Raw genomic sequence first — 27,908 nt, forward strand, 5'->3', positions numbered from 1 at the left:
CCTCTGCAAGGCCCTCTGAAATTTCTTCCCTAGCCTCCCACAACATCCGAGATGGACTTGATCAGGCCCAGACGATTTATCCACCTTAATACAAACTCCTCTCTCGTAATGTGTATGCGGTCCAAAACATTCCCATTTATTACCCTTATTTCCTTAGCATCCATGATCCTCAGTAAACACCGGGGCGAAATAGTCATTAAAAAGCCTCTCCCATCTCCTGTGGCTCCACACATCGACGGCCACGCTGATCTTTAAGGGGGCCTATTCTCTCCCTAGCCATCCTTTTATTCTTAATATAGATACAGAACCTCTTGGGACTATGTTTAACCTTATCTGTAGATCCATCTCATACCCTCTTTTTGCTCTTCTGATTTCCCTCTTAAGTGTGCTCCCACACTTTTTATAGTCATCTAGGTATTCACTTAAACTGGACAGCTTAAACCCAACGTATGCCTTCCCCTCTTTCCTAACAGGAGCCTCAATGTTCCTCATCAGCCAGAGATCCCTAAACCTGCCAGCTTTTCCCTTCACTCTAACAGGAACATACTGTCCCTGGTCTCCTGATATCAGACTTTTAAAAGACTCCCACTTACCAGACTCACCCAGTCGACCTCTGTTAAATCCTGCCTAATGACTCCAAAATTGGCCCTGCTCCAGTTCAGCACCTTAACTTGTGGACCTCTCCCAGTCTCTCTCTCTGTTGCACTGTGTCTCACTGCCCCAGTCTCTCTCTCTCACTCACTGCCCCAGTCTCTCTCTCTCTGTTGCACTGTGTCTCACTGCCCCAGTCTCTCTCTTCTGTCTCACTGTCACACTGCCCCAGTCTCTCTCTCTGTTGCACTGTGTCTCACTGCCCCGGTCTCTCTCTCACTCACTGCCCCAGTCTCTCTTCTGTCTCACTGTCACACTGCCCCAGTCTCTCTTCTGTCTCACTGTCACACTGCCCCAGTCTGTCTTCTGTCTCACTGTCACACTGCCCCAGTCTCTCTTCTGTCTCACTGTCACACTGCCCCAGTCTCTCTCTCTCTCTCTCTGTTGCACTGTTTCACTGCCCCAGTCTCTCTCACTCACTGCCCCAGTCTCTCTCTCCCTGTCTCACTATGTCTCACTGCCCCAGTCTCTCTCTCTCCCTGTCGCACTGTGTCTCACTGCCCCAGTCTCTCTCTCTCTCTCTCTCTCTCTCTCACTCACTGCCCCAGTCTCTCTCCCTGTCTCACTGCCCCAGTCTCTCTCTCTCTCTCTGTTGCACTGTGTCTCACTGCCCCCGTCTCTCTCTCCCTGTCTCACTGTGGCTCACTGCCCCAGTCTCTCTCTCTCTCACTCACTGCCCCAGTCTCTCTCCCTGTCTCACTGTCTCACTGCCCCAGTCTCTCTCTCTCTCTCTCTGTTGCACTGTGTCTTACTGCCCCAGTCTCTCTCTCTCTCTCTCTCTCTCTCTCTCTCTCACTCACTGCCCCAGTCTCTCTCCCTGTCTCACTGTGTCTCACTGCCCCAGTCTCTCTCTCTCTCTCTCTCTGTTGCACTGTGTCTCACTGCCCCAGTCACTCTCTCTCTCTCACTGTCACACTGCCCCAGTCTCTCTCTCTCTCTCACTCACTGCCCCAGTCTCTCTCCCTGTCTCACTGCCCCAGTCTCTCTCCCTGTCTCACTGCCCCAGTCTCTTCTCTCTCACTCACTGCCCCAGTCTCTCTCTTTCTCTCTCACTGTCACGCTGCCCAAGTCTCTCTCTCTCTCTCTCTCTGTCTCACTGCCCCACTCACTCAGTCTGACATTAATGGTGGTTTGTGCTTTTCTTCGCAGGTTGTAGAGATTCTGAATCCTCTCATTGACTACGTCGAGCATCATGATGGAGATGTGTATCTGCCAGGAAATACTAACCTCATCAGCCTGAACCTGACACGTATGCTTCATGTCAGCCCTCCTGTCTGCTCTCCTCTCTGTTCTCCTGTCTGCTCGCCTCTCTGTTCTCCTGTCTGTCCTCCTGTCTGCTCTCCTGTCTGTTCTCCTGTCTGCTCTCCTCTCTGTTCTCCTGTCTGCTCTTCTCTCTGCTCTCCTGTCTGCTCTCCTGTCTGCTCTCCTCTCTGTTCTCCAGTCTGTCCTCCAGTCTGCCCACCTGCCTGCCCACCTGTCTGCTCTCCAGCCTGCCCTCCAGTTTGCTTTCCTGTCTGTCCTCCAGTCTTCCCAACTGTCTGCTCTCCTGTCTGTCCTCCTGTCTGTCCTCCAGTCTTCCATCCTGTCTGCTGTCCAGTCTGTCCTCCTGTCTGCTGTCCAGTCTGCCCTCCTGTCTGTCATCCTGTCCGCCCTCCTGTCTACCCTCCTGTCTACCCTCCTGTCTGTCCTCCTGTCTGCTGCCCAGTCTGCCCTCCTGTCTGCCCTCCTGTCTGCCCTCCTGTCTGCCGTCCTGTCTGCCCTCCTGTCTGCTGTCCCGTCTGCCCTCCTGTCTGCCCTCCTGTCTGTCCTCCTGTCTGCTGTCCAGTCTGCTCTCCTGTGTGTCCTACCATCTGCCCTCCTGTCTGCCCTCCTGTCTGCCCTCCTGTCTGCCCTCCTGCCTGTCCTCCAGTTTGTCCTCCAGTCTGCCCCTCTGTCTGCCCTCCTGACTGTCCTCCAGTTTGTCCTCCAGTCTGCCCATCTGTCTGCCCATCTGTCTGCCCATCTGTCTGCCCATCTGTCTGCCCTCCCGTCTGCCCTCCCGTCTGCCCTCCTGTCTGCGCTCTTGTCTGCCCACCTGTCTGCTCTCCAGTCTGCCCTCCAGTTTGTTCTCTTGTCTGCCTTCCTGTCTGTCCTCCAGTCTGCCGTCCAGTCTGCCCTCCAGTCTGCCCTCCTGTCTGCCCACCTGTCTGCTCTCCAGTCTGCCCTCCAGTTTGCTCTCCTGTCCACCCTCCTATCTGCTCTCCAGTCTGCTCTCCTCTCTGTCCACCAGTCTGTCCACCAGTCTGTCCTCCAGTCTGTCCTCCAGTCTGTCCTCCAGTCTGTCCTCCAGTCTGTCCTCCAGTCTGTCCTCCAGTCTGCCCTCCTGTCTGCCCTCCTGTCTGCCCACCTGTCTGCTCTCCTGTCTGCCCTCCTGTCTGTCCACCTGTCTGCCCACCTGTCTGCCCACCTGTCTGCTCTCCAGTCTGCTCTCCTGTCTGCCCACCTGTCTGCCCACCTGTCTGCCCTCCAGTCGGCCCTCCAGTCGGCCCTCCAGTCGGCCCTCCAGTCGGCCCTCCAGTCGGCCCTCCAGTCTGTCCTCCTGTCTGCCCTCCTGTCTGCCCTCCTGTCTGCCCTCCTGTCTGCTCTCCTGTCTGCCCACCTATCTGCCCTACTGTCTGCCCACCTGTCTGCCCACCTGTCTGCCCACCTGTCTGCCCTCCTGTCTGCCCTACTGTCTGCCCTTCTGTCTGCCCTTCTGTCTGCCCTTCTGTCTGCCCACCTGTCTGCTCTCCAGTCTGCCCTCCTGTCTGCCCACCTGTCTGCTCTCTTGTCTGTCCTCCTGTCTGGTCTCCAGTCTGCCCACCTGTCTGCTCTCCAGTCTGCCCTCCAGTTTGCTCTGCTGTCCGCCCTCCTATCTGCTCTCCAGTCTGCTCTCCTCTCTGTCCTCCTCTCTGTCCTCCTCTAGAACATAGAACATAGAACATAGAACAGTACAGCACAGAACAGGCCCTTCAGCCCACAATGTTGTGCCGACCATTGATCCTCATGGATGCACCCTCAAATTTCTGTGACCATATGCATGTCCAGCAGTCTCTTAAATGACCCCAATGACCTTGCTTCCACAACTGCTGCTGGCAACGCATTCCATGCTCTCACAACTCTCTGCGTAAAGAACCTGCCTCTGACATCCCCTCTATACTTTCCACCAACCAGCTTAAAACTATGACCCCTCGTGCTAGCCATTTCTGCCCTGGGAAATAGTCTCTGGCTATCGACTCTATCTATGCCTCTCATTATCTTGTATACCTCAATTAGGTCCCCTCTCCTCCTCCTTTTCTCCAATGAAAAGAGACCGAGCTCAGTCAACCTCTCTTCATAAGATAAGCCCTCCAGTCCAGGCAGCATCCTGGTAAACCTCCTCTGAACCCTCTCCAAAGCATCCACATCTTTCCTATAATAGGGCGCCCAGAACTGGATGCAGTATTCCAAGTGCGGTCTAACCAAAGTTTTATAGAGCTGCAACAAGATCTCACGACTCTTAAACTCAATCCCCCTGTTAATGAAAGCCAAAACACCATATGCTTTCTTAACAACCCTGTCCACTTGGGTGGCCATTTTAAGGGATCTATGTATCTGCACACCAAGATCCCTCTGTTCCTCCACGCTGCCAAGAATCCTATCCTTAATCCTGTACTCAGCTTTCAAATTCGACCTTCCAAAATGCATCACCTCGCATTTATCCAGGTTGAACTCCATCTGCCACCTCTCAGCCCATCTCTGCATCCTGTCAATGTCCCGCTGCAGCCTACAACAGCCCTCTACACTGTCAACGACACCTCCGACCTTTGTGTCGTCTGCAAACTTGCTGACCCATCCTTCAATTCCCTCGTCCAAGTCATTAATAAAAATTACAAACAGTAGAGGCCCAAGGACAGAGCCCTGTGGAACCCCACTCACCACTGACTTCCAGGCAGAATATTTTCCTTCTACTACCACTCGCTGTCTTCTGTTGGCCAGCCAATTCTGTATCCAAGCAGCTAAGTACCCCTGTATCCCATTCCTCCTGACCTTCTGAATGAGCCTTCCATGGGGAACCTTATCAAATGCCTTACTGAAGTCCATATACACCACATCCACAGCTCGACCCTCATCAACCTTACTAGTCACTCTCTGTCATCCAGTCTGTCCTCCAGTCTGTCCTCTAGTCTGTCATCCTGTCTGCCCTTCAGTCTGCCCACCAGTCTGGTCTCCAGTCTTCCCACCTGTCTGCTGTCCTGTCTGCCCTCCTGTCTGCCCTCCTGTCTGCCCTCCTGTCTGCCCTCCTGTCTGCCCTCCTGTCTGCTCTCCTGTCTGCTCTCCTGTCTGCCCTCCTGTCTGCTCTCCAGTCTGCCCTCCTGTCTGCTCTCCAGTCTACTCTCCAGTCTGCCCCCCTATCTCCCCTCCTGTCTGCTCTCCAGTCTGCCCTCCTGTCTCCCCTGCTGTCTGCCCTGCTGTCTGCCCTCCTGTCTGCCCTCCTGCCTGCCCTCCTGTAGATACCTTACACTCTCCCTGGCATCATTCCATTTGCCACTCTACCTCCTCCCGACTTGGCACGTGACTTCCCTGTAATGACATGTCATCCTGTCATCTTCCAGCCTGCCCCCTCCCCAGTTGACCGCACCTGGTTCCCTTCCTGCCTGATAACTTACCCTACACCTATGTGTGATCCCAAAACCTTGCCCCCCCTGCACTGTCACCCTGCTTATGGCCCACCTTCACTTACCTGGCAGGGTGGCCTCCTGGTTTCCTCACATCACACTCACAGACTGCATTTACCATGCGCGATCCCACCAATCCCTGGAAATGTGCCCCTGTGTCTTAAACGCCATCTTCTCTGATGGGGCCGTGGCGTTGCTGCCTTGCCCACTAACAACAGTCCACTGTCTGTGTGAGCGCACAGGAATTAGGAACAGAACAGGCCACTCGACCCATCAACCCACTCAGCTGTTCATTTAAATCTTGGTTTCGGCTGTGCCTTTCTCCCTCCCCCCGTCTCAATACCGTCTGAGTCCCCTCTTCATCAAGAATCTGCCTGCCTCTGCTTTAAATTTATTCCAGAATCCAGATTCCAATCGTGAAGTCAGTTTCTCAGATTTTCCAGCCTCTGAGAGCATCTGCGTTTTTGGGTAACCCCCTCTTTTTCAGGCATTGGTCGAGTGGACCTTTCTAGATCTACTTTGAATGCATTTCCATCCTTTTATGATTGAAGCTTATAGAATTTTATTTTTGGATTAGGATTATTCCACAGCACAACATCATGGGCCGGAGGGCCTGTACTGTGCTGTACTATGTTCTATCTTCTAATACTGAGGGCCCTGGATGGGAGTAGACGTGCGCAGGATGTTTCCACTCGTAGGGGAGACCAGGACCCAAGGGCACAGCCTCAGACTGAAGGGACGGCCCTTTAGAATTGAGATGAGGAGGAATTTCTCCAGCCAGAGGATGGAGAATCTGTGGAACCCAGTGCGGCAGAGAGCTGTGGAGGACACGATGGAGGTTTTTGATCACTAATGGGATTGAGGGATGTGGGGAGAAGGCAGGAGAATCAGGTTGAGGAATATATCAGCCATGATTAAATAGCGGAGCAGACTCGATGGACCGAATGGCCTATTTCTGCTCCCATATCATGTGGTCTTATGAAAGCAGTGTACAGTAACCCAGACTTAGTCTCACTGTTGTCCCTGCAGAACTGTGCCCAAACATCCCTGTCATTACGTTCTAGTCTCTGTTCAATCAGCAGAAAACATTGTGCAGATTTCATTTTCACTCCAATCCCTTGTGATTTGGGTTTCATTGAGCCACGCCACTCGTACAAAATTACCCCACTGTGTCAATCAGCTTGATTCCAGCCTCACTGAAAACTATAAAGTCTCTCCTAAGGATGCCCACCTCCAAAGAGAGCTCAGTAAGTCTATCTCCCACTGCATCTCCCCGCAAACCCCCCTCCCCCCCACCCCGGTTACCTGCCCTGAAACTCTTCAACAGCCACTCCTGGAGAAGGGCTCCAACCCGAAGTGGTGATCATCCTGCTGTTTGGATGCTGTGTCTGACATGCTGTGCTTTGTTTTGACTCTTTCACATATCTCTTGTTGTTCACCTTGGTGTCTGCCCAGATCCTTAGGTTCATCGTTTATTGAACATCGGGAAATAGAAGCAAGAGATGGCTTCTTGGGTCATTCAGGAATAGTTGCTGTACTATCCTCCCCAATCTGCATTGCCCCTTCTCTCCCAACCGCACAGAGTTGTAAGGATGTACAGTGCAGGAAGGGGACCCCTCAGCCCAACGAGTTCATACCCACCAAAAGCAACCACCAATTCCCATTTTCCAAAACTTGGTCCAAAGCCTTGGAGTAGCAAGTTCACACAGAGTCACGCAGCACAGTGACAGGCCCTTCGGTCCAACCAGTCCATGCTGACCATAATCCCAAACCAAAGTGGTCCCACCTGCCTGCACTTGGCCCATATCCCTGCAAACCTTTCTTGTTTAATACCTGTCAAATGTTGTAACTGTACCCACACCCACCCCTTCCTCTGGAAGTTCATTCCACACACCAGCCACACTCTGTGTAGAAAAGTTGCCGCTCATGTCCCTTATTAAATCTTTCTCCTTTCACCCTAAAAATATGTCCCTTCGTCATGAAATCCTCCACCCCAGGGAAAAGATAAGGTTTTGCCTTACCTATACCTATATCATAATTTTATAAACGTCTAAACACTTCTTCAATGCGATGAAGGTCCGTGCCTGTCATGGTGGCTCAGTGGTTAGCACTGCAGCCTCACAGTACCAGGGACCCGGGTTCGATTCCAGCCTCGGGCGACTGTCTGTGTGGAGTTTGCACATTCTCTCTGTGTCTGTGTGTGTTTCCTCCGGGTGCTCCGGTTTCCTCCCACAGTCCAAAGATGTGCAGGCTAGGTGGATTGGCCATGCTAAATTGTCCCGTAGTTCATGGGTGTGTGGGTTATAGGGGGATGGGTCTGGTTGCGATGCTCTGAGGCTTGGTGTGGACTTGTTGGGCCGAAGGGCCTGTTTCCACACTGTAGGGATTCTGCCTTGCAGGCAGTGAGTTCCAGACTCTGGATGAGAACATTTTACTTCATATCCCCTCCAAATCTCCTGCCCCTTCCCTTTAATCTGTGCCACCTTCCCTGGTCATTGATCGCTCCATCAGAGGAAACGTTCTCCCCTATCAATGTTCCTCATCATTTTATACATCTCAATCATGTCCCATCTCAATCTCTTCAGCTGTGAGAAAAACAACCCCAATCTGTCCAATCTCTCTTCATCACTGAAACTCTGCACCCATCCCCTACCCGCAGCCAACAGGACAACATACTGATAAATCTCCTCTGCACCCTCTCCGGTGCAGTTACATCCATAGGGCCATACGAAATACAAGCAGGAGTAGAATCATAGAATCCCCATAGTGTGGGAGCAGGCCATTCTGCCCATCGTGTCCGCACTGCTCCCTCCAAAGAGCAACCCACCCAGATCCACCATCCCCCTGCCCTATCCCTGTTACCCAGCATTTCCCATGGCTAACCTACCTACTGCACATCCCTGGGCACCATGGGATAATTTAGCACAGCCAATCCACCCTAACCTGCACATCTTTGGACTGTGGGAGAAAACCAGAGTGCCCGGAGGAAACCTGTGCAGACACTGGGAGAATGTGCAAACTCCACACAGACAGCCCACCAAGGGTGGAATTGAACGCAGGTCCCTAGCACTTTGAGAGAGCAGTGCTAACCACTGAGTCATTGTGCTGCCGTTTGGCTCCTCTACCATTCATTAGGATTGTGGCTGACCTGACATTTCTCGTGTTCATTTTTCTGCCCTGTCCCCATAACCTTTCATTTCTCTACTCATCAAGAATCTGTCTATCTCAGCCTTAAATATAGACAAGGACTGTGTCCCCACAGCTCTGTCTGTGGAAAGGAGTTCCAAAGGTTTCCAACCCTCTTGAGAGACAAAATTCCTCCTCATCTCTGTCATAAATTGGTGCCTTTTTATTCTGGGACAATGCCCTCTGGTCCTAGACTCCCCAATGAGGGGAAACATCCTCTCAACATTTACCCTGTCAAGCCCCTTAACAATCCAATACGTTTCAATGAAATTACCTCTCACTCTTCTTGTGAGTAGAGACTCAACCTGCTCAGCCTTTGCTCTTAAGACAATCCCTCCCATACCAGGGATCATCCGGGTGGACCTTCTCTGAACTGCCTCTGGTGAAAGCTTTCCTTCAGTAAGGGGAACAAAACTGCTCACAGTACTCCAGATGTGGTCTCACCAGCACCTTGTACAGTTGCAGTAAGACTTCCCTACTCTTTTACTCCAACCCACTTGAAATAAGCGCAGCTAATTCCATTAGCCCTTCCTGGTTGCATGCTGCCCCAGTTTGCTAACTTTGTGTGCATTGTGCAAAGTCCCCAAGTGGTGCAGCTTGCTGCAGTTTCTCTCCATCGAGATAATATTCTGTTCTTTAGTTCGCCATTCCAAAATGAACAGCCTTCTCACATTGTGCTCCATTTACCAACTTTTTTCCGACGTACCCGTCGATAGTTCCCTGTAAACTGTTTGTACCCCTCTCACAACTTCCCCTTGCAACTATTTTTGTGACGTCTGCAAATTTGGCTATAGTACATTCATTCCCTTCCTCCAAGTCATAAAAATATATTGTAAACAGCCGAGATCCCAGATTGATCCCTATGGAACCCCACTGGTTACAGGCTGCCAACCTGAAAATAACCCCTTATCCCCAGTTTCTGAACAAGGCTCTCGACCTGAAATGTCAGCTTTCCTGCTCCTCTGATGCTGCTTGGCCTGCTGTGTTGATCCAGCTTCACACCGTGTTATCCCTTATCCCTGCTGTCTGTTTCCTGCCTAGTTACCAATTCTCTATCCACACCAATGTATTACCTCTAACACCATGGGCTCTTCTCTTATGAATTCACCTCCGATAATGTGAATCCCATTACTGTGCACCAGTGCGCACTAGCGCACTCTCTAGCTGTACCCTAACCCATGTTTTATACAGTTCCAACATCACCTCCCTGCCCTTATACTCTGTGCCTTTAACATTTCATCCATGACCTTAGACTTTGCAGCCACAGGGCACAGCCTTCCTGTCTCAAAACTCCTGAAAATTAATTGGATCACCTCTCACTCTTGTAACCTGGCCAAACTCACCCCCCTCTATCCCTGTCTCATGGGAGGGTGGTCCACGATCCGTTGGTGACGTTTTCCATTCTACTTTTACAACCTCTTCAAAACAAGTAGCAGTTTGGTCGTACGAAACATGAGCACTTCGAGGATTTTTCATCTTGCACTCATCAGGATACTGTGCAAGAGTGCCAGTTCGACAGCTGTGGAGGATGGGGGGTGGGGATGCCAGCTCTCCATCTGTGTGAGAGGAGAGTGCTGATTGGTTGGCCCGGTTCATTGCGATGCTGGTGGTGATTGCTGTCTCTTTCTCTATCAGATAATAAGATTTCCGAGAGTGGTCTCAAGGCTTTCCTGACAGCGGTGCAAACACAGATTCAGAGTTCAAAGTTCAACCCTGATGGCAGGACCACGGTTGGCCTGCTGAGATTGGCTATAACGGTGAGTTTTTACGACAGTGCCTCTAACATGACACAACAAAAGAGTAATTTTCGAGGGACAGAGAACACTAGGTGGGCAGGCCTACGGGGTACTTCTAAAAATTCTGGGTGTTGCTGGCTGGGGTGGCATTTGAAGCATAGCATTTGAATGGTGTGGAAACAGACCACTCAGCCCAACAACTCCACATCAACCCTCCAAAAAGCATCTCATCCTATCCCTGTAACCCTGCATTTCCCATGGCTAACCCACCCAGCCTGTACATCGCTGCACACTATTGGCAATTCAGCATGACCAATCTGCCCCAGCCTGCACATCTTTGGACTGTGGGAGAACACCAGAGCACCCGGAGGAAACCTGCACAGACACGGGGAGAATGTGCAAACTCCACACAGACAGTCGTCTGAGGCTGGAATCGAACCCGGGTCCCTTGCAGCCAGTGCTAGCCATGGAGCCACTGTGCTGCCCCTCAGTGTCGCAACTACCCCTCCCCAAATCTAATGTTCTACGATTATGAAGGGGACATGAGTGTGTCCTGCAATGCACAGAGGCTTCCTGACACCCCTCAGTGTCCACAGCCCACACTTCAACTCAACACCTCAGAGCTGAGGCTCCTCAGCCTATAAGAACATTCCATGGACATCAACTGTTTGCCACCACAGGGGGCTAGTAACGAACACCCAGAGCTATGTTACACAGTTAATGTTAGATTCATACATGGTCTTTATATTGAATTGAGTATTTTAGTTTTCTTAATAGTGTGGTCTTGTTTAACATGTTAATTGTAAAGAAAAGCAGAAGCATGTTCTTCTTAAGCAGCTGACAAGGGGAAAGCACAGTACACACAACGCAAAGTGAGGGCTCACCTAGTCCTTGTGTGTGTGTGTGTGTGTGTGTGTGTCTGTGTCTGTGTCTGTGTGTGTGTGTGTGTGTATGTCTGTGTAGGACCCCGCACCCCAGTGAGAGTCTGTGTGTGTATATGTGCGTGTGTGTGTGTGTATGTATATGTGCGCGCGTGTTTGTGTGTGTGTGTGTAGCACCCCGAACCCCAGTGAGAGTCTGTGTGTGTGTATGTGCGTGTGTGTGTGTGTGTACGTATATGTGCGCGTGTGTGTGTATGTGTGTGTGTGTGTAGCACCCCGAACCCCAGTGAGAGTCTGTGTGTGTGTATGTGCGTGTGTGTGTGTGTGCATGTGTGTGTGTGTGTGTGTGTACGTATATGTGCGCGTGTGTGTGTATGTGTGTGTGTGTGTGTGTGTATGTGTGTTTTATGTAGCTCAATGCTCGACATGAAGACTCACTACTCTCTTGTTGATGAGGCTGTCTGTTGCTGTGCCGAGCTAATGGCTAACTCTCAGTTTGGGAGCAGGTCTGATAAACTCCACTTTCACAATTGAGTTGATAGTGTGGTTTCCAGTGTTTATGAGGAAGTTGGAAATATTTGTTCTTCGAGCTTTCTCTAATTCCGGTGAAATACGTCATGGGAATATTTCTTCTGCTGGTTTTCTTTAAGGATTATGTCTTTCCTCACAGAGAGTGTGGAAGATAGCATCCCCCCGCCGCCGCTTGCAGGCCTCCCACAACTGCGCAACTCTCAACTCTGTGGTAAAACCGAAATTAAAAGTCCAGAGATGCTTACTGGGCAACCGCCTGCACTGAGACTCCTTCCAGATTGCACTCTATTTGTTTTTATGATCCAGGCAGTAATTTACTTTTCTTTTAGAAGCTTATCTCCCAAAGTCTCTATGTTGTTCTTAAACAGGGTTGACTTTTGACTTTCTGATTTTCCATTTCCAAACAGTCACATGGGAAACTGCCTGCAACCCAGACATTGCGCAAACGTTCCATCTATTCCAACTTGCACAACTGCTGTGGCACAAATAGGGGCCATTCAGCCCATTGTGCCTATACCTGTTCTATAATCCACCCTTGAGGGATGCAGCACCATTTCAAAATTCCAATGTAAACATGTCACATTTACAGCAAACAGGAAAATGCTCATGTCATTCATTCTCATTTGCACTTACACAGGATTTATACAATTCCTTGCCACCTTTTAATCTTTAAGCTGTTTCAGCTTTTTCACTGCTGTATAATGCGCCTCCAGTTATATTATCCTTTCCATCGAAATGCTCAGTTCTTATATTGTAAGGTTCAATTAACAAATTCCATCCAAAGAATCCCAAGTTTTGAATTATTTCACAAAATCTGAAGGATCAGAGCCAATGTACATTAATATTTCTTTGTGGCTGTTCTGAGAGACATAACCTTCAAAATGCTTAAGAGCTAATAACAATCCCGGGGTTTCATTATCCAGTGCAGCGCAGTGAATTGAGGGCTTAGAACAGTACCCCACTGGCTTCTCTATGACAAGTTGTCGTCTTTGAATTCTATGACCACAGCATCAATTGCCATATAAAGTCATGCCCTGAACAATGGAAGGTGGTTGTGGTTGGTGGAGTCTAGTCATCTCAGTTCCGGGACATCTCTGCACTCATCAGGGTAGTGTTCTCGGCTTATTCATGGTTAGCTACTTCATCAATGACCTTTCTCCCCAGTGGAAGGTCGGAAGTGAGGATGTTCACAGATAATTGCACAATGTTCAGCACAATTCATGACTCCACAGATATTGAAGCAGTTGTATTCAATTCCAGCAAGACCTGGACAGTAGCCAGCCTGATGGGTGACAAGTGACATTCACACTGTACAAGTATTGTACAATGACCATCTCCAAAAAAGAGAGAATCTAACCATTGGTCCTTAATGTTCAATGGCATTACGATCACTAAAACCCCGTTATAATCATCTTAGGGGTAATCCTTGGCCAGCCATTTGGATACTATGGCTATAAGAGCAGGTCAGAGGCTAGGAATACTGCCACAATAACTGCCCAAAGCCTCTCCACAAATGCAATACAGAAGCCAGGAGGGGGATGGAATCCTCCCCACTTGCCCTGGATGGGGGCAGCTCCAACAACACTCAACAAGTTTGACGCCATCCAGGACAAAGCAGCCCCCACCACATTGGCACCACATCCACAAACATCTGCTCCTTCAACCACTGATGCTCAGTCACAGCAGTGTGTACCATCTACAAGATGCACTGGAGACACTCACCAATTCTCTTTAGACAGCACCTTTCCAACCATACCCTCCATCCAACAGAAGAACAAGGGCAGCAGGTATGTGGGAAACACCCCCACCCATAGATACACCTCCAGCACCCCCGTATACCACCCTGACTTGCAAATCTATTGGTCATTCCTTCAACATCGCTGGGTCAAGTCCTGGAACTCCCTCCCAAACGTCCCCACACCACACACACTGCAGTGGTCCAAGGTGGTGACCCTACACAAGCCCCTCAAGGGCAGATAGGGATGGGAAATAAAGCCCAGACCAGCCAGGGACATCCACAGCACATAGATGAATGGAAAGGAAAAGAAAAGTTTAATGAAGCCAAGTGTAGCCACCAGAATTTTCTTAAACTTCTCACAAGCAGCTTTGACACTGTAATGACTATTTTACCTTTGCTTATTTTTCAAATAAATCTATTGCAGGTGTAGCTATGGTGGTGGAATTAGGAACAAATTTTCATTAGAAGCCACACATTCCCAAAGGTCTCGTTACTAAGTTGTAGGAAGAAGGAATTCTACCCGAGCCTTGGCCCTTCACTGTTCTCAGCCACACCTGTCCTTGCCCTACAGGGGGAGAGGTCTTTCCTTAAACTCATCTTTTACAACATTGGTTACTGAGTCGGCTGAGTGTAAATGTTTGAGGAAGGCGTCCAGCTGTGTTTTACGCTCCGCTGGGTTGTTATTATACACTACTGCATGTGCTGAGTAAACCACATAATTATGTACATTCGCTACAATTTGGCTCCTGGGTCTTTGGAAAGTTAGCAGGAGCATTTTGAAATCCAAATGGTATGCCTTGACATCGATGCAGCCTGTTTTAGATACCTGAAGCTGACATCTCTTTAGCCCTTGAGGTCAATAGTACTTGCCAACTGCACTTCAATAAATCCAACTTAGCAAGGAACAAGGCTCTGCCAACTCCGTCAATACAGTTGTCTAATCAAGGGCTTGGGTGCACATCTGTTTTTGTTACCGTACTTACCATTCCCTAACCTGTGCAGATCCATCGAGCTTAGGATTTGTTACCATCGGAGAGTTCCCACTGCTTTAGCTAGGTTCAATCAAGTGATTTTTTTTACACATATCCGGTCGCTGAGCTCACCAGAGTGTGTTGTTCTGACCCTAAACAGTAAGATCCTTTATTGGCACTGAGCCAGCCACATCCACATCATGTCTAGCCAAGGTGAGATGGTGAAACTCTATCGCTGTCCTTGAGTTCCATTCATAACCTCAATAAAGATTCTCATTCTCCTTTCGCTAAGTGTGAGAATATGGTGTCTTATTTGTCCCAGCGAGGCACAGTTTGTGAATTCTCTACATCTCCTTCAACCTCACTCTCGCTCTCACATTGGGCTTAAATGCAGGCAGCTTACATCCTGAGGTATATAAGGTACTAAAGGGGATGGACAGTATGGGCGTGGGGCAGATGTTTCCTTTTGTGGGGCAGTCTCGAATGAGAGGTTGTAGATTTAAGGTGAGGGGTGACAGATTTAAAACCAACGGGAGGAGAAATTACTTCCCCCAAAGGGTTGTGAATCTGTAGAATTCACTCCCCCAGAGTGCGGTGGAAGCCAGGACTTGAAATAATTTTATTGTGATTTAAATTTTATTTAATCATTTAACGATATATTAATTATTTACATTTATTGTGATCATTTAAATTTAAGATATACTTACGTCAGTAATAGATGGTTGTCCTTTGGAGATTGGGCAGGAAAGTGGAGTTGTGGCCAGGATGAGATCAGCAATGGTTGTACTAAATGGTAGAGCAGATTCGAGGGGCCGAATGGCCTGCACTGTTCCCACTTTGTGAGCTCCTGCAATACCAGCTGTTCCTTCCTATCTTCCTGTCTGCAATGACACAATGTTTAGACATGTCAGCGTGATAATCGACTCACCCTCCTGCAAACTACAGCCTTTATCAGGTCTCATTCACGTTACCCAACCCTCTTAATGACCCTGCACTGATCACTGAACCTTGCTTTCATAGGTTTACCACAAACTTGGCAACAGTGCATTCATTTCCCTCGTCCAAGTCATGCGTATAGATTGTAAATCATTGTAGCCCCAGCACTGATCCTCATGGCGTCTCACTAGTTACAGGTTACCATCCTGAAAATGCTCTCCTTCATCCCAACCTTCTGTCTTCTGTTAGTTCGTCAATCCTCCAACTCTAATTCCATGCCACCTCCAACACCATGGGCACTTCTTAATTAGCCTAATGTGTGCTACCCTGTCAAACACCTTCAGAAGATCCAGGTATCTTACTGCCATTGCTCCCCCTTTATCCTGCTTTTCCCTAGAATCATACAATCCCTACAGGCCATTCAGCCCATTGAGTCTACACCAGCCCTCTGTAGAACATTCCACCGACCCACCCCATGCCCTGCCTCTCTAACCCTGCATTTCCCATGGCTGACCCACCTAGCCTTCACATCGCTGGGCACTTTAGCATTGCAGATTCACCCTAACCTGCACAGTTTTGGACTGTGGGAGGAAACTGGAGCACCCAGAGATACCCCACGCAGATACGGGGGGAAAAGAACATGCAAACTCCATACAGGCAGTCATCCGAGGGTGGAATCGAACCCCTGGCGCCATGAGGCGGCAGCGCTAACCACTGAGCCACAGGGCTGCTTCTCAAAGAATGCTAATGAATGATCAGGCATGATTTCGCCTTCATAAAACGGTTGTTGTAGAACAGAGGGACTTCAGGCATTTCATTCCTTGAAGTTTGCGTCACAGGTAGACAGGGGGGGAAGGAGGCGTTTAGCACGCTTGCCTTCGTTGCTCAGACCCAATGAGTGTAGGAGTCGGGGACGTCATGTTGAGGTTGTACAGGACGTCGGTGAGGCCTCTTCTGGAGCAGTGTGTCCGAATCTGGTCTCCCTGTTATCGGAAGTTTATTATTAAGCTGGAGAGGATTCAGAAGAGATTTACCAGGATGTTGCTGCAAATGGAGGAATTGAGGTATAAGAAGAGACTGGAAACGCTGAGACTTTCCTCACTGAAGTGTAAGAGGTTGAGAGGGGATCTTGTTGAGGTTTTTAAAATCATGAGCGGTACAGATAAGGCGAATGACACTTGTCTTTTTCCTAGGGTGGGGACTTCAAAACGAGGGCGGGGGGGGCATATTTTTAAGGCGAGAGGAAAAAGATTTGAAAAAAGACCCGAGGGGCAACATTTTCACACACAGAGTGGTTCGTGAGGGGAATGAGCTTCCTGAGGGAGTGGTCGATGCAGGTACAGTTACAATGTTTAAAAGACATTTAGGTAAGTGCATGAATAAGAGATGTTTGGAGGGATAGGAATCAAGCGCCGGCAGGTGGGACTAGTTTAGTTTGGAGTTATGGTTGGCATGGACTGGCTGTACCAAAGGGTCTGTTTCTGTGTTGTATGACTCTATGACTCTAATGTCTTCTACTGAGAAGTATTTATTCAGCCCATCTGCCATTTCTCGGTTCCCCATTATTATTTCCGCAGCCTTTCTTCTCTTTGGCTTCTCTCTTCAACTTCACAGGTTGACCACCCTCTGACTGGAGAAATGTTTCCTTAGCTCAGTTCTATCCTGAGGCTGTAACCGTTGGCTCCAGGCTGCCACAATTGAGGAAAACGACCTCAATGCGTTTAATCGGTCCAGTCCTATTAGACTACCATACGCTTCCAACAGATCGCCCTTTCATCCTCTAGTGAATGCAGACCCAGTCGAACAAAACTCTCTTCATACATCAGTCCTGCCATCCCCGGTATCAGCTGTGGGAACGTCTGCTGCACTCTGTCTATGAGAAAATGTATCCTCTCATGGGTAAGGAGACAGGAACCGCACACAGTACTCCAGGTGTGGTCTCACCCCTTGACTGCAGTAAGACTGCTGCACATGCTTGGGTTTCCTCCAGCAGTCCAAAGATGAAGCAAGCGGACTGGTGCAGTGGGAGCATTCTGGGCCCATTATGCAGAGGTTGATGGATCGAAACCATTCTCTTCAATAGTAGCAATGGCTCATTGGTCTAGGGTGGAATGTTCTACAGAGGGCTGGCGTAGACTCACTGGGCTGAATGGCCTGTAGGGATTGTATGATTCTAGGGAAAAGCAGGATAAAGGGGGAGCAATGGCAGTAAGATACCTGGATCTTCTGAAGGTGTTTGACAGGGTAGCACACATTAGGCTAATTAAGAAGTGCCCATGGTGTTGGAGGTGGCATGGAATTAGAGTTGGAGGATTGACGAACTAACAGAAGACAGAAGGTTGGGATGAAGGGAAGCATTTTCAGGATGGTAACCTGTAACTAGTGAGACGCCATGAGGATCAGTGCTGGGGCTACAATGATTTACAATCTATACGCATGACTTGGACGAGGGAAATGAATGCACTGTTGCCAAGTTTGTGGTAAACCTATGAAAGCAAAGTTCAGTGATCGTTGCAGGGTCATTAAGAGGATTGGGTAACGTGAATGAGACCTGATAAAGGCTGTAGTTTGCAGGAGGGTGAGTCGATTATCACGCTGACATGTCTAAACATTGTGTCATTGCAGACAGGAAGATAGGAAGGAACAGCTGGTATTGCAGGAGCTCACAAAGTGGGAACAGTGCAGGCCATTCGGCCCCTCGAATCTGCTCTACCATTTAGTACAACCATTGCTGATCTCATCCTGGCCACAACTCCACTTTCCTGCCCAATCTCCAAAGGACAACCATCTATTACTGACGTAAGTATATCTTAAATTTAAATGATCACAATAAATGTAAATAATTAATATATCGTTAAATGATTAAATAAAATTTAAATCACAATAAAATTATTTCAAGTCCTGGCTTCCACCGCACTCTGGGGGAGTGAATTCTACAGATTCACAACCCTTTGGGAGAAGTAATTTCTCCTCCCGTTGGTTTTAAATCTGTCACCCCTCACCTTAAATCTACAACCTCTCATTCGAGACTGCCCCACAAAAGGAAACATCTGCCCCACGCCCATACTGTCCATCCCCTTTAGTACCTTATATACCTCAGGATGTAAGCTGCCTGCATTTAAGCCCAATGTGAGAGCGAGAGTGAGGTTGAAGGAGATGTAGAGAATTCACAAACTGTGCCTCGCTGGGACAAATAAGACACCATATTCTCACACTTAGCGAAAGGAGAATGAGAATCTTTATTGAGGTTATGAATGGAACTCAAGGACAGCGATAGAGTTTCACCATCTCACCTTGGCTAGACATGATGTGGATGTGGCTGGCTCAGTGCCAATAAAGGATCTTACTGTTTAGGGTCAGAACAACACACTCTGGTGAGCTCAGCGACCGGATATGTGTAAAAAAAATCACTTGATTGAACCTAGCTAAAGCAGTGGGAACTCTCCGATGGTAACAAATCCTAAGCTCGATGGATCTGCACAGGTTAGGGAATGGTAAGTACGGTAACAAAAACAGATGTGCACCCAAGCCCTTGATTAGACAACTGTATTGACGGAGTTGGCAGAGCCTTGTTCCTTGCTAAGTTGGATTTATTGAAGTGCAGTTGGCAAGTACTATTGACCTCAAGGGCTAAAGAGATGTCAGCTTCAGGTATCTTAAACAGGCTGCATCGATGTCAAGGCATACCATTTGGATTTCAAAATGCTCCTGCTAACTTTCCAAAGACCCAGGAGCCAAATTGTAGCGAATGTACATAATTATGTGGTTTACTCAGCACATGCAGTAGTGTATAATAACAACCCAGCGGAGCGTAAAACACAGCTGGACGCCTTCCTCAAACATTTACACTCAGCCGACTCAGTAACCAATGTTGTAAAAGATGAGTTTAAGGAAAGACCTCTCCCCCTGTAGGGCAAGGACAGGTGTGGCTGAGAACAGTGAAGGGCCAAGGCTCGGGTAGAATTCCTTCTTCCTACAACTTAGTAACGAGACCTTTGGGAATGTGTGGCTTCTAATGAAAATTTGTTCCTAATTCCACCACCATAGCTACACCTGCAATAGATTTATTTGAAAAATAAGCAAAGGTAAAATAGTCATTACAGTGTCAAAACTTCTGCAAGTTACTCACTGAAGCATTCCTGGCCCCTGCCCTGCTTTTGTAGCCGTCCCTGGAATGGTAGGTTTAACGTATGATGTACGGCTAAGGGCCTGGGATTGTATTCATTAGAGTTTAGGAGGTTGAGGGGAGACCTAATAGAAACTTACAAGATAATGTATGGCTTAGAAAGGGTGGACGCTGGGAAGTTGTTTCCGTTAGGGGGGAGATTAGGACCCGTGGGCAGAGCCTTAAAATTAGAGGGGGTAAATTTAAAACTGAAATGAGGAGACATTTCTTTAGCCAGAGAGTGGTGGGCCTGTGGAATTCATTGCCGCAGAGTGCAGTGGAGGCCGGGACGTTGGATATCTTCAAGGCAGATATCGACAAATACTTGATCTCACAAGGAATCAAGGGCTACGGGGAGAGTGCAGGGAAGTGGTGTTGAAATGCCCATCAGCCATGATTTAAATGGAGTGGACTTGATGAGCTGAATGGCCTTACTTCTCTCCTATGTCTTATGGTCTGATGGTCTCCAAAATGCTGGTCAAGGGTAACCCCCAGGATGTCAATAGTGGCATTTCAGTGATGGTAACACCATTGAATGTTGAAGTCCAATGGGGGATTAGATTCGCTCTTGGAGATGTTCATGGTCGATCACCTGTAGGGCGTGAATGTTACTGGTGAATTGTCAGCCTGGACAGTGTCCAGGCCTTGCTGCAATCAAACACAAGATAACAAAGTGTGAAGCTGGATGAACACAGCAGGCCAAACAGCATCTCAGGAGCACAAAAGCTGACATTTCGGGCCTAGACCCTTCATCAGAGAGGGGGATGGGATGTGGGTTCTGAAATAAATAGAGAGAGAGGGGGAGGCGGATCGAAGATGGAGAGAAAAGAAGATAGGTGGAGAGGAGAGCATACTCTTCTCTCCACCTATCTTCTTTTCTCTCCATCTTCGGTCCGCCTCCCCTCTCTCCCTATTTATTCCAGCACCCTCTCCCCATCCCCTTCTCTGATGAAGGGTCTTGGCCTGAAACATCAGCTTTTGTGCTCCTGAGATGCTGCTGGGCCTGCTGTGTTCATCCAGCCTCACATTTTATTATCTTGGATTCTCCAGCATCTGCAGTTCCCATTATCTCTGATGCAATCAAACACAGACTGTTTCAATAACTGAGAGGTCACAAATGATGCTGAAGGTTGTGCAGTCATCGCCAAATGCTCCCATTATTAAAGATTATTGCTGACAGCCCTGTAGAGTATTCCGATACATTACTTTAACATTAGTATGAACTGTGTTAATCTCTACAATAATCTCAATGTGGTAGCTACACAGCAAAGTCTTAAAAAGGCACACAACTCATTTGGCTGTTGGTGTGATGATTACTATGTTTTCCAAAGCGTGTTCCCAATTTGTAGTATGTAAGGATGTTGCTGTTTGTGAAATTCGTGCTCATCTTAATTTCATTGAATTTAATGCTGTAACTCTACTTTGTGATAGCCCCCTCATCTTGAGGAGTTGTGCCACGAGAGTGATTTAGCAAATATCGCAGTTTACTGCTACATTGAAACAGCAGCAGAAGTCGGCCATGTGGCCTCAAAAACAAAGTTGCTGGAAACGCTCAGCAGGTTTGGCAGCGTCTGTGGAGGAGAAAACAGAGTTAATGTTTCGGGTCCGGTGACCCTTCCTCAGAACTGGCCATGTGACCTCCCCGGGTTGCTCCGCCATTTCATGCCTGATTTGCCTCAAGCCTCAACTCCCAGTTATTTCAAAAAATTCTCTTTGGTGGAATTAGCCATTATTGATTAGGTTCCCTACAGTGTGGAAACAGGCCCTTCGGCCCAACAAGTCCAGACCACCCCTTGGAGCATCCCACCCAGACGCATCCCCCTGTAACCCATACACCCCTGAACACAATGGGCAATTTAGCATGGCCAATCCACCTAGCCTGCACATCTTTGGACTGTGGGAGGAAACCAGAGCACCTGGAGGAAACCCACGCAGACACTGGGAGAATGTGCAAACTCCACACAGACAGTCGCCTGAGGCTGGAATCGAACCTGGGTCCCTGGCGCTGTGAGGCTGCAGTGCTAACCACTGAGCCACTGTGCCACCCCTATATGTGTACTGACATGAAGACAGTGAAAAGTTTGCAAGTTGCCTCTCAACAGCACTATCTTAGGTACAAAGCTGCGGATTCTTACAAAAAAGTTTGTCAAAATAAAAGCAATAAAATAGCCAGCATTACAGATTGTATGAATAAATTAGAAAAATAAAGAAATAAAATGTTCAGGATAGTTTGTAACCTTGTCTCCACATTGTGAGGCCTGAGGGATTGGTACTGGGTCTGCTTCTATATAAATAATTTGAATGAGAATACAGGAGGCGCGGTTAGTGAGTTGGTGAATAACATCAAAATTAGTGGTAAAGTGGACAGTGAAGAGGGTTGTCTGAGATTACAAAGAGATTTGATCATTGGGCCAATGGGCTGAGGAGCGGCAGATGGAGTTTAATTTGGATAAATGTGAGGTGCTGCATTTTGGTAAAACAAACGAGGGCAGGATTTATACAGTTAGTGGTAGGGCCCTGGGTAGTGCTGTAGAACAGAGGGACTGAGGGGTTCAGGGACATAATTCACTGAAATTTCCATCATAGGTAAACAGGGGGGTTATGAAGATATTTGACACGCTTTCCTTCATAGCTCAGACCTTTGAGTACAGGAGTTAGGGATGTCATGTTGAGTCTGTGCAGGACGTCGCTGAGGCCTCTTCTGAGCTTTATGACCTTTAACTGCTCGATCGACAATTTTGGTGCTATAGGAATGATGTTATTAAACTGGAGAGGGTTCAGGAAAGATTTACCAGAAGGTTGGTGGGAATGGAAATTTTGCGATATAAAAATAGACTGGAAAGACTGGGACTTGAGCCCAGGAGGTTGAAGTGTGACCTTATCGAGGTTTATAAAATCATGAGATGCGTAGATGAGGTGAATGGCAAGGGGCTGTTCCCTGGGGTGTGGGAATTCAAAACTAAGGGGCATATTTTTAAGGTGAGAGGAGAAAGATTTAAAAAGGACCTGAGGGGCAACTTTTTTTACACAGAGCGTGGTTCGCGTGCAAGATTTGATGGGCCAAATGGCCTCTGCACTGTAGGAATTCAATGATCCTATACTCAAACTATCTTAGAATGAAGGCCAACATGCCATTTGCCTTCCTACTCGCTTGCTGCGTCTGCATGTCTACTTTCATTGACTGGTGTACAAGGACACGACGATCCCTTTAAACATGCACACTTCCCAATATATCGCTATTTAAATAATATTCTTCCTTTCTGTTTCTCACACCAAAGTGTGCAATTTCACTTTCAGCCACGTTAACTTGTCTGAATCACCTTGAAACCTCCATGCATACTCCTCACAATTCTCAGTCCCTCCCAGTGTGGATTGTCAGCAAACTTGACAATGTTGGATTTAGTTTCCTCCGTCCAAGTCATTTCTATCACAGAGTGGTGAGAGAGGGATGACCCTTCAGTTCAGGAGCAGGTCAGCTAGGGCACCTTCTCTCAGCTGAGCTCGTGGTATATTGATTCTCTGAAACTGGGGAAATATTCCAGTGGGATATTTGTCCAATTGGTTTTTTTTTTAAGGGTCATGTTGTCACTCTCAGAGAGAGAGAGATAGCATTGCTTCCTCGATGTATCTCCACAGCCATATGACTCTCAAGTCCGTGGCAAAACATAAACCAGAAGTCCAGAGGCTCTCCTTAGCCAACCATCAGCACTGGGACCCTTACAAAATTTATTAATCGAGCAACTGCAGGACATAAGGCAATCCCTTATCTCTCTTGTGAAAGTTGATCTCCCCTAGTCTCTTGGCTGATTATAAACCAGCCCCGACGCCAAATGCTGGTTTAAAAGCTTCCTGTTTGCAGTTTCCAGCCACCCCCTCTTTACCATGGACATGCAATCCCTTTACACATCCATTCCCCACCAGGCAGGTCTTAGGGCGCTCCGCTTCTTCCTGGAGCTAAGACCTGAACCGTCCCCACTCACCACCACCCTCCTCCGCTCATCCTTAACCTCAACAACTTCTCTTTTAACTCCTCTCATTTTCTTCAGATAAGTGGGGTGGCCAGGGGCTACCCGCATGGGCCCCAGTTATGCCTGTCTCTTCCTGAGGTATGTGGGACATTCCTTGTTTTGGTCCTATTCTGCCCTACCCCCCCCCCCCCCCCAACAGCTCTTCCTCTGACACATTGCTCAGAGGCACGGTGGCTCAGTGGTTAGCACTGCTGCCTCTCAGCGACAGGGACCTGGGTTCGATTCCACCCTCGGGCAACTATCTGTGCGGCGTTTACACGTTCTCCCCATGTCTGCATGGGTTTCCTCCCACAGTCCAGAGATGTGCAGGTTATAGTGGATTGGCCATGCTAAATTGCCTGTAGTGTTCGGGGCTGTGTAGATTAGGGGGATGGGTCTGGGTGGGATGTTCTTTGTGTTGGTGTGGACTTGTTGGACCGAAGGGCCTGTTTCCACACTGTAGGGATTCTATCAATGAACACCGATGATATCGTCAGTGCTGCTTCCCTCTCTCAGAAAACTTCATCAATTTCACCTCCAATTTCCACCCTGCCCTCACTTTCACCTGGTCTATCCCTTCCCTTCCTCAACATTTCTGTTTCCATTTCTGGGGTAGACTGGCCACTAATATCCATTACAAACCCACCAACTCCCACAGCTACCTGAACTATGCATCCTCACACCCCACTTCCTGTAAAAACTCCATCCCATTCTCTCAGTTCCTCCGTCTCTGTTGTGTATGTTCTGATGAGGCCAACTTTGACAAGGGAGCTTCCAAAATATCCACCTTCTTCCTCAACTAAGGATTTCCCAGCTCCGTTGTCGACAGGACCCTCAACGAGGTCCGACCCATCACCTGCACTTCTTCCCTCACCCCTTCTCTTCCCTCCTGCCACAGGGATAGTGTTCCTGTTATCCTCACCTACCATCCCACCACCATCCACATCCAGAAGATCGTCAGATGCCATTTCCGCCACCTCCAGCAAGATGCCACCACCAGACACATATTCCCTTCCCCTCCCTTGTCCATCTTCCACAGGGACCGTTCCCTCTGGGACACCCTGGCCCACACTTCCTTCATCCCCACCACCTCCCCACAGCCCTACGGCACCTTCCCCTGTAACCAGCGAAGTTGCAACACCTGCCCATTTTCCCCTCCCTCCTCAGTATCCAACACTTCACCTGTACATCCCACAGTCTAGTCGTTACTGCATTCGCAACTCACAAAGTGGCCTTGTCTACACTGGGGAAACAAAGCGTAGGCTGGGTGGTCGCTTTGCAGAACATCTGCGTCGAGCCTGAGCTTCCAGGTACTTTAATGCACCACCCTGTCCCATGGCCAACGTCTCTGTCTCTGGCTTGCTGTCGTGCTCCAGTGAAGCTCAGCGCATGCTGGAAGAACAACACCTTACAGCCCTCCAGACTCAATACTGAGTTCATAATTTTAGGGCCTAAACTCTCCCATGTCCTAGCCTCCTACACCTTGGTATCACATAGCTTGCTGTTACACTACCTATTGTTAGTCACTATTCACCCTCCCAGCGATCGCTATTAGCTCATTTGTCGGTCCAATTAGGCTCTATCCTATTGTTTACTCCCCATCCCCCTCCCTGGTTTCTGCATATAAACTGACAATTTCGCAGCCACTATCAGATTTGAGGAAGGGTCACCGGACCCAAAATGTTAGCTCTGATTTTCTCTTTACAGATGCTGGCAGACGTGCTGAGCTTTTCCAGCATCTTCTGTTTTTATTCCTGTAAACAACAGTTAATATAGAACGTAGAACAGTACAGCACAGTACAGGCCTTTCGACCCATGATGTTGTGCTGAACCCTGTACCCTAATCCTAAAGTCAATCTAACCTCCATCCCTACCTTATACTATTAACCATTTGCCTATCTAATAGCTGCTTAAATGAGGCCGACTCCACTCCCCTCTCTGGCAATGCATTCCACGTCCAGACCACTTTCTGAGTAAAGAACCTATCTCTGACGTCTCCCCTCTATCTACCTCCACTCACTTTAAAACTATGTCCCCTCATAATGGCTACCCCCACCCTCGGAAAAAGTCTCTGGCTGTCCACTGTATCTATACCTCTGATCATTTTGTACATCTCTATCAAGTCACCTCTCATTCTTTATCGTTCTAAAGAGAAAAGCCCGAGCTCTCTCAACCTTCCCTCATAAGACCTTCCCTCCATTTCAGGCAACATCCTGGTAAATCTCCTCTGCACCTTTTCCAATGCTTCCACATCTTTCCTGTAATGAGGTGACCAGGACTGGACACAATACTCCAGATGTGGCCGAACCAGGGTTTTGTATAACTGGAGCTTAACTTCAAGGCTCTTGACCTCAATCCCTCTTTAATGAAAGCTAACAGACCATACGCCTTCTTAACACCTCTATCCACCTGGGTGGCAGCTTTCAGGGAACTGTGGACATGAACCCCATGATCCTTCTGCTCCTCCACACTGCCAAGAATCTTTCCATTAACCCTGTATTCTGCTTTCAAGTTTTTCCTTCCGAAATGAATCACCTCACACTTTTCAGGGTTAAACTCCATCTGCCCCTTCTCAGCCCAGCTCTGCATCCTATCAATGTCCCTTTGTAACCGAGAACAGCCCTCTGCACTGTCCACAACGTGACCCACCGTCGTATCATCCGCTAATTTACTAATCCACCCTTCCACTCCTACATCCAAACCATTTACAGAAATCACAGTTAGAAGACGAACCAGATTAGATCCCTATGGTACACCACTCGTAACTGAGCACCACGTTGAATAATGCCCAGTTCTTTTGCACTTTGACTTTCTAGCTCCTAGACATCACGTGGTAACACATCATTGCAATGCCAAGACATTCCATCCATTCTGATTCACATGCTCCTTAAATACAGGTTAGCACAGTGGCTCAGTGCTTAGCGCTGCTGCCTCACAGCGCCAGGGACCCAGGTTCGATTCCACCCTCAGGCGACTGTTTGTGTGGAGTTTGCACATTCCGTATTTATAATGTGTGGGTTACCTGCCACGGTCCCAAGATGTGCAGGTTAGGTGGATTGACTGTGCTAAATTGCCCGGTAGCGTCCAGTGATGTGCAGGCTAGGTGGGTCAGCCATGGGATATGTAGGATGAAAGAGTAGGGGGCTGGGTATGTGTGGAGTCAATGGCTCAAATGGCCTGCTTCCACACTGTAGGGATTGTCCCATGAGTGTTCCTGACTATATTGGAAATGCAGGATACTGTCCAGGTAAATAACGTTTTATAAAAGTATGTCATTAACCAGCTCCAACCCAGAGGGATTTGGAAATCCTTATCCATGAATCATAAACAGCTATGTTCAGTGGGTAATGGAATATTGGCCTTTACTTCAAAGGGAATGGAGTTAAAAATAGTGAGGATTTGTTGAAACTATACAAGGCATTAATGAGACCACAGCTGGAATTTTGTATGTTGGTCTAGGCTCCTTATCTAGGGAAAGATAGTATGCCATTGGAGGCAGTCTGGAGAAGGTTCACGGGACTGACCCTGGCTATGGAGGGACTGTCCTGCACAGGGGAGAGGTTGGGTAGATTAGGCCCACACTCAGTGGAGTTTAGAAGAGTGAGAGGCAGCCTCAGTGAAGCATACAAGATTCTTAAGGGGCAATTGACAAGAGAGATGTGGACATATTGTTTCTCCATGTGGGACAGTCTAGGAGCAGAGGGTCATTATCTCAGAATAAAACGTAGCCCATTGAAGACAGGGATGAGGGGGAGTTTCTCCTCTCCCCGGGAGGAGTAAATCTGCAGACTTCTTTACAGCAGAAGGCTGTTCAGGTTGGATTTGTCAGTACATTCGAGGCTGAGGCAGACAGATTGTTAATCAGAAAGATAACGGCAACAAGGCAGAAAAGTGGAGTTAAAAATGATGAGAACAGCCATGATCTCATTCAGTGGCAGTGAGGACACATGGGTTGAATGGCCTGCATTTGCAAACACATCATATGGTACTGTATCCTGTATTTATAACACACACACATGGGGCTGTATCCTGTATTTATAACACACACACACTGGGCTGTATCCTGTATTTATAACACACAGACACTGGGCTGTATCCTGTATTTATAACACACACACACTGGGCTGTATCCTGTATTTATAACACACACACACTGGGCTGTATCCTGTATTTATAACACACACACATTGGGCTGTATCCTGTATATAACACACACTCACTGGGCTGTATCCTGTATTTATAACACACACACACTGGGATGTATCCTGTATTTATAACACACACACACTGGGCTGTATCCTGTATTTATAACACACACACACTGGGCTGTATCCTGTATTTATAACACACACACACTGGGCTGCATCCTGTATATATCACACACACACTGGGCTGTATCCTGTATTTATAACACACACACACTGGGCTGT

General features: G+C 48.2%; 1 protein-coding gene across 1 annotated transcript in view; it reads left to right on the forward strand.

Annotated features, from left to right (window-relative positions):
* lrrc71 (leucine rich repeat containing 71) overlaps positions 1–21,637 on the forward strand; it is a 79,291-nt gene extending 57,654 nt beyond the window's left edge. Inside the window, exons 14-16 of the mRNA XM_059643008.1 lie at positions 1,801–1,900; positions 10,149–10,270; positions 20,903–21,637. Coding sequence (XP_059498991.1) covers positions 1,801–1,900; positions 10,149–10,270; positions 20,903–21,211 — 531 coding nt within the window. The 3' untranslated portion in view covers positions 21,212–21,637. The remainder of the gene's footprint in view (positions 1–1,800; positions 1,901–10,148; positions 10,271–20,902) is intronic.
* The last annotated feature ends 6,271 nt before the right edge of the window (positions 21,638–27,908 follow it).

Source organism: Stegostoma tigrinum, chromosome 47, assembly GCF_030684315.1.
Source record: "Stegostoma tigrinum isolate sSteTig4 chromosome 47, sSteTig4.hap1, whole genome shotgun sequence".
Taxonomy (NCBI): domain Eukaryota; kingdom Metazoa; phylum Chordata; class Chondrichthyes; order Orectolobiformes; family Stegostomatidae; genus Stegostoma; species Stegostoma tigrinum.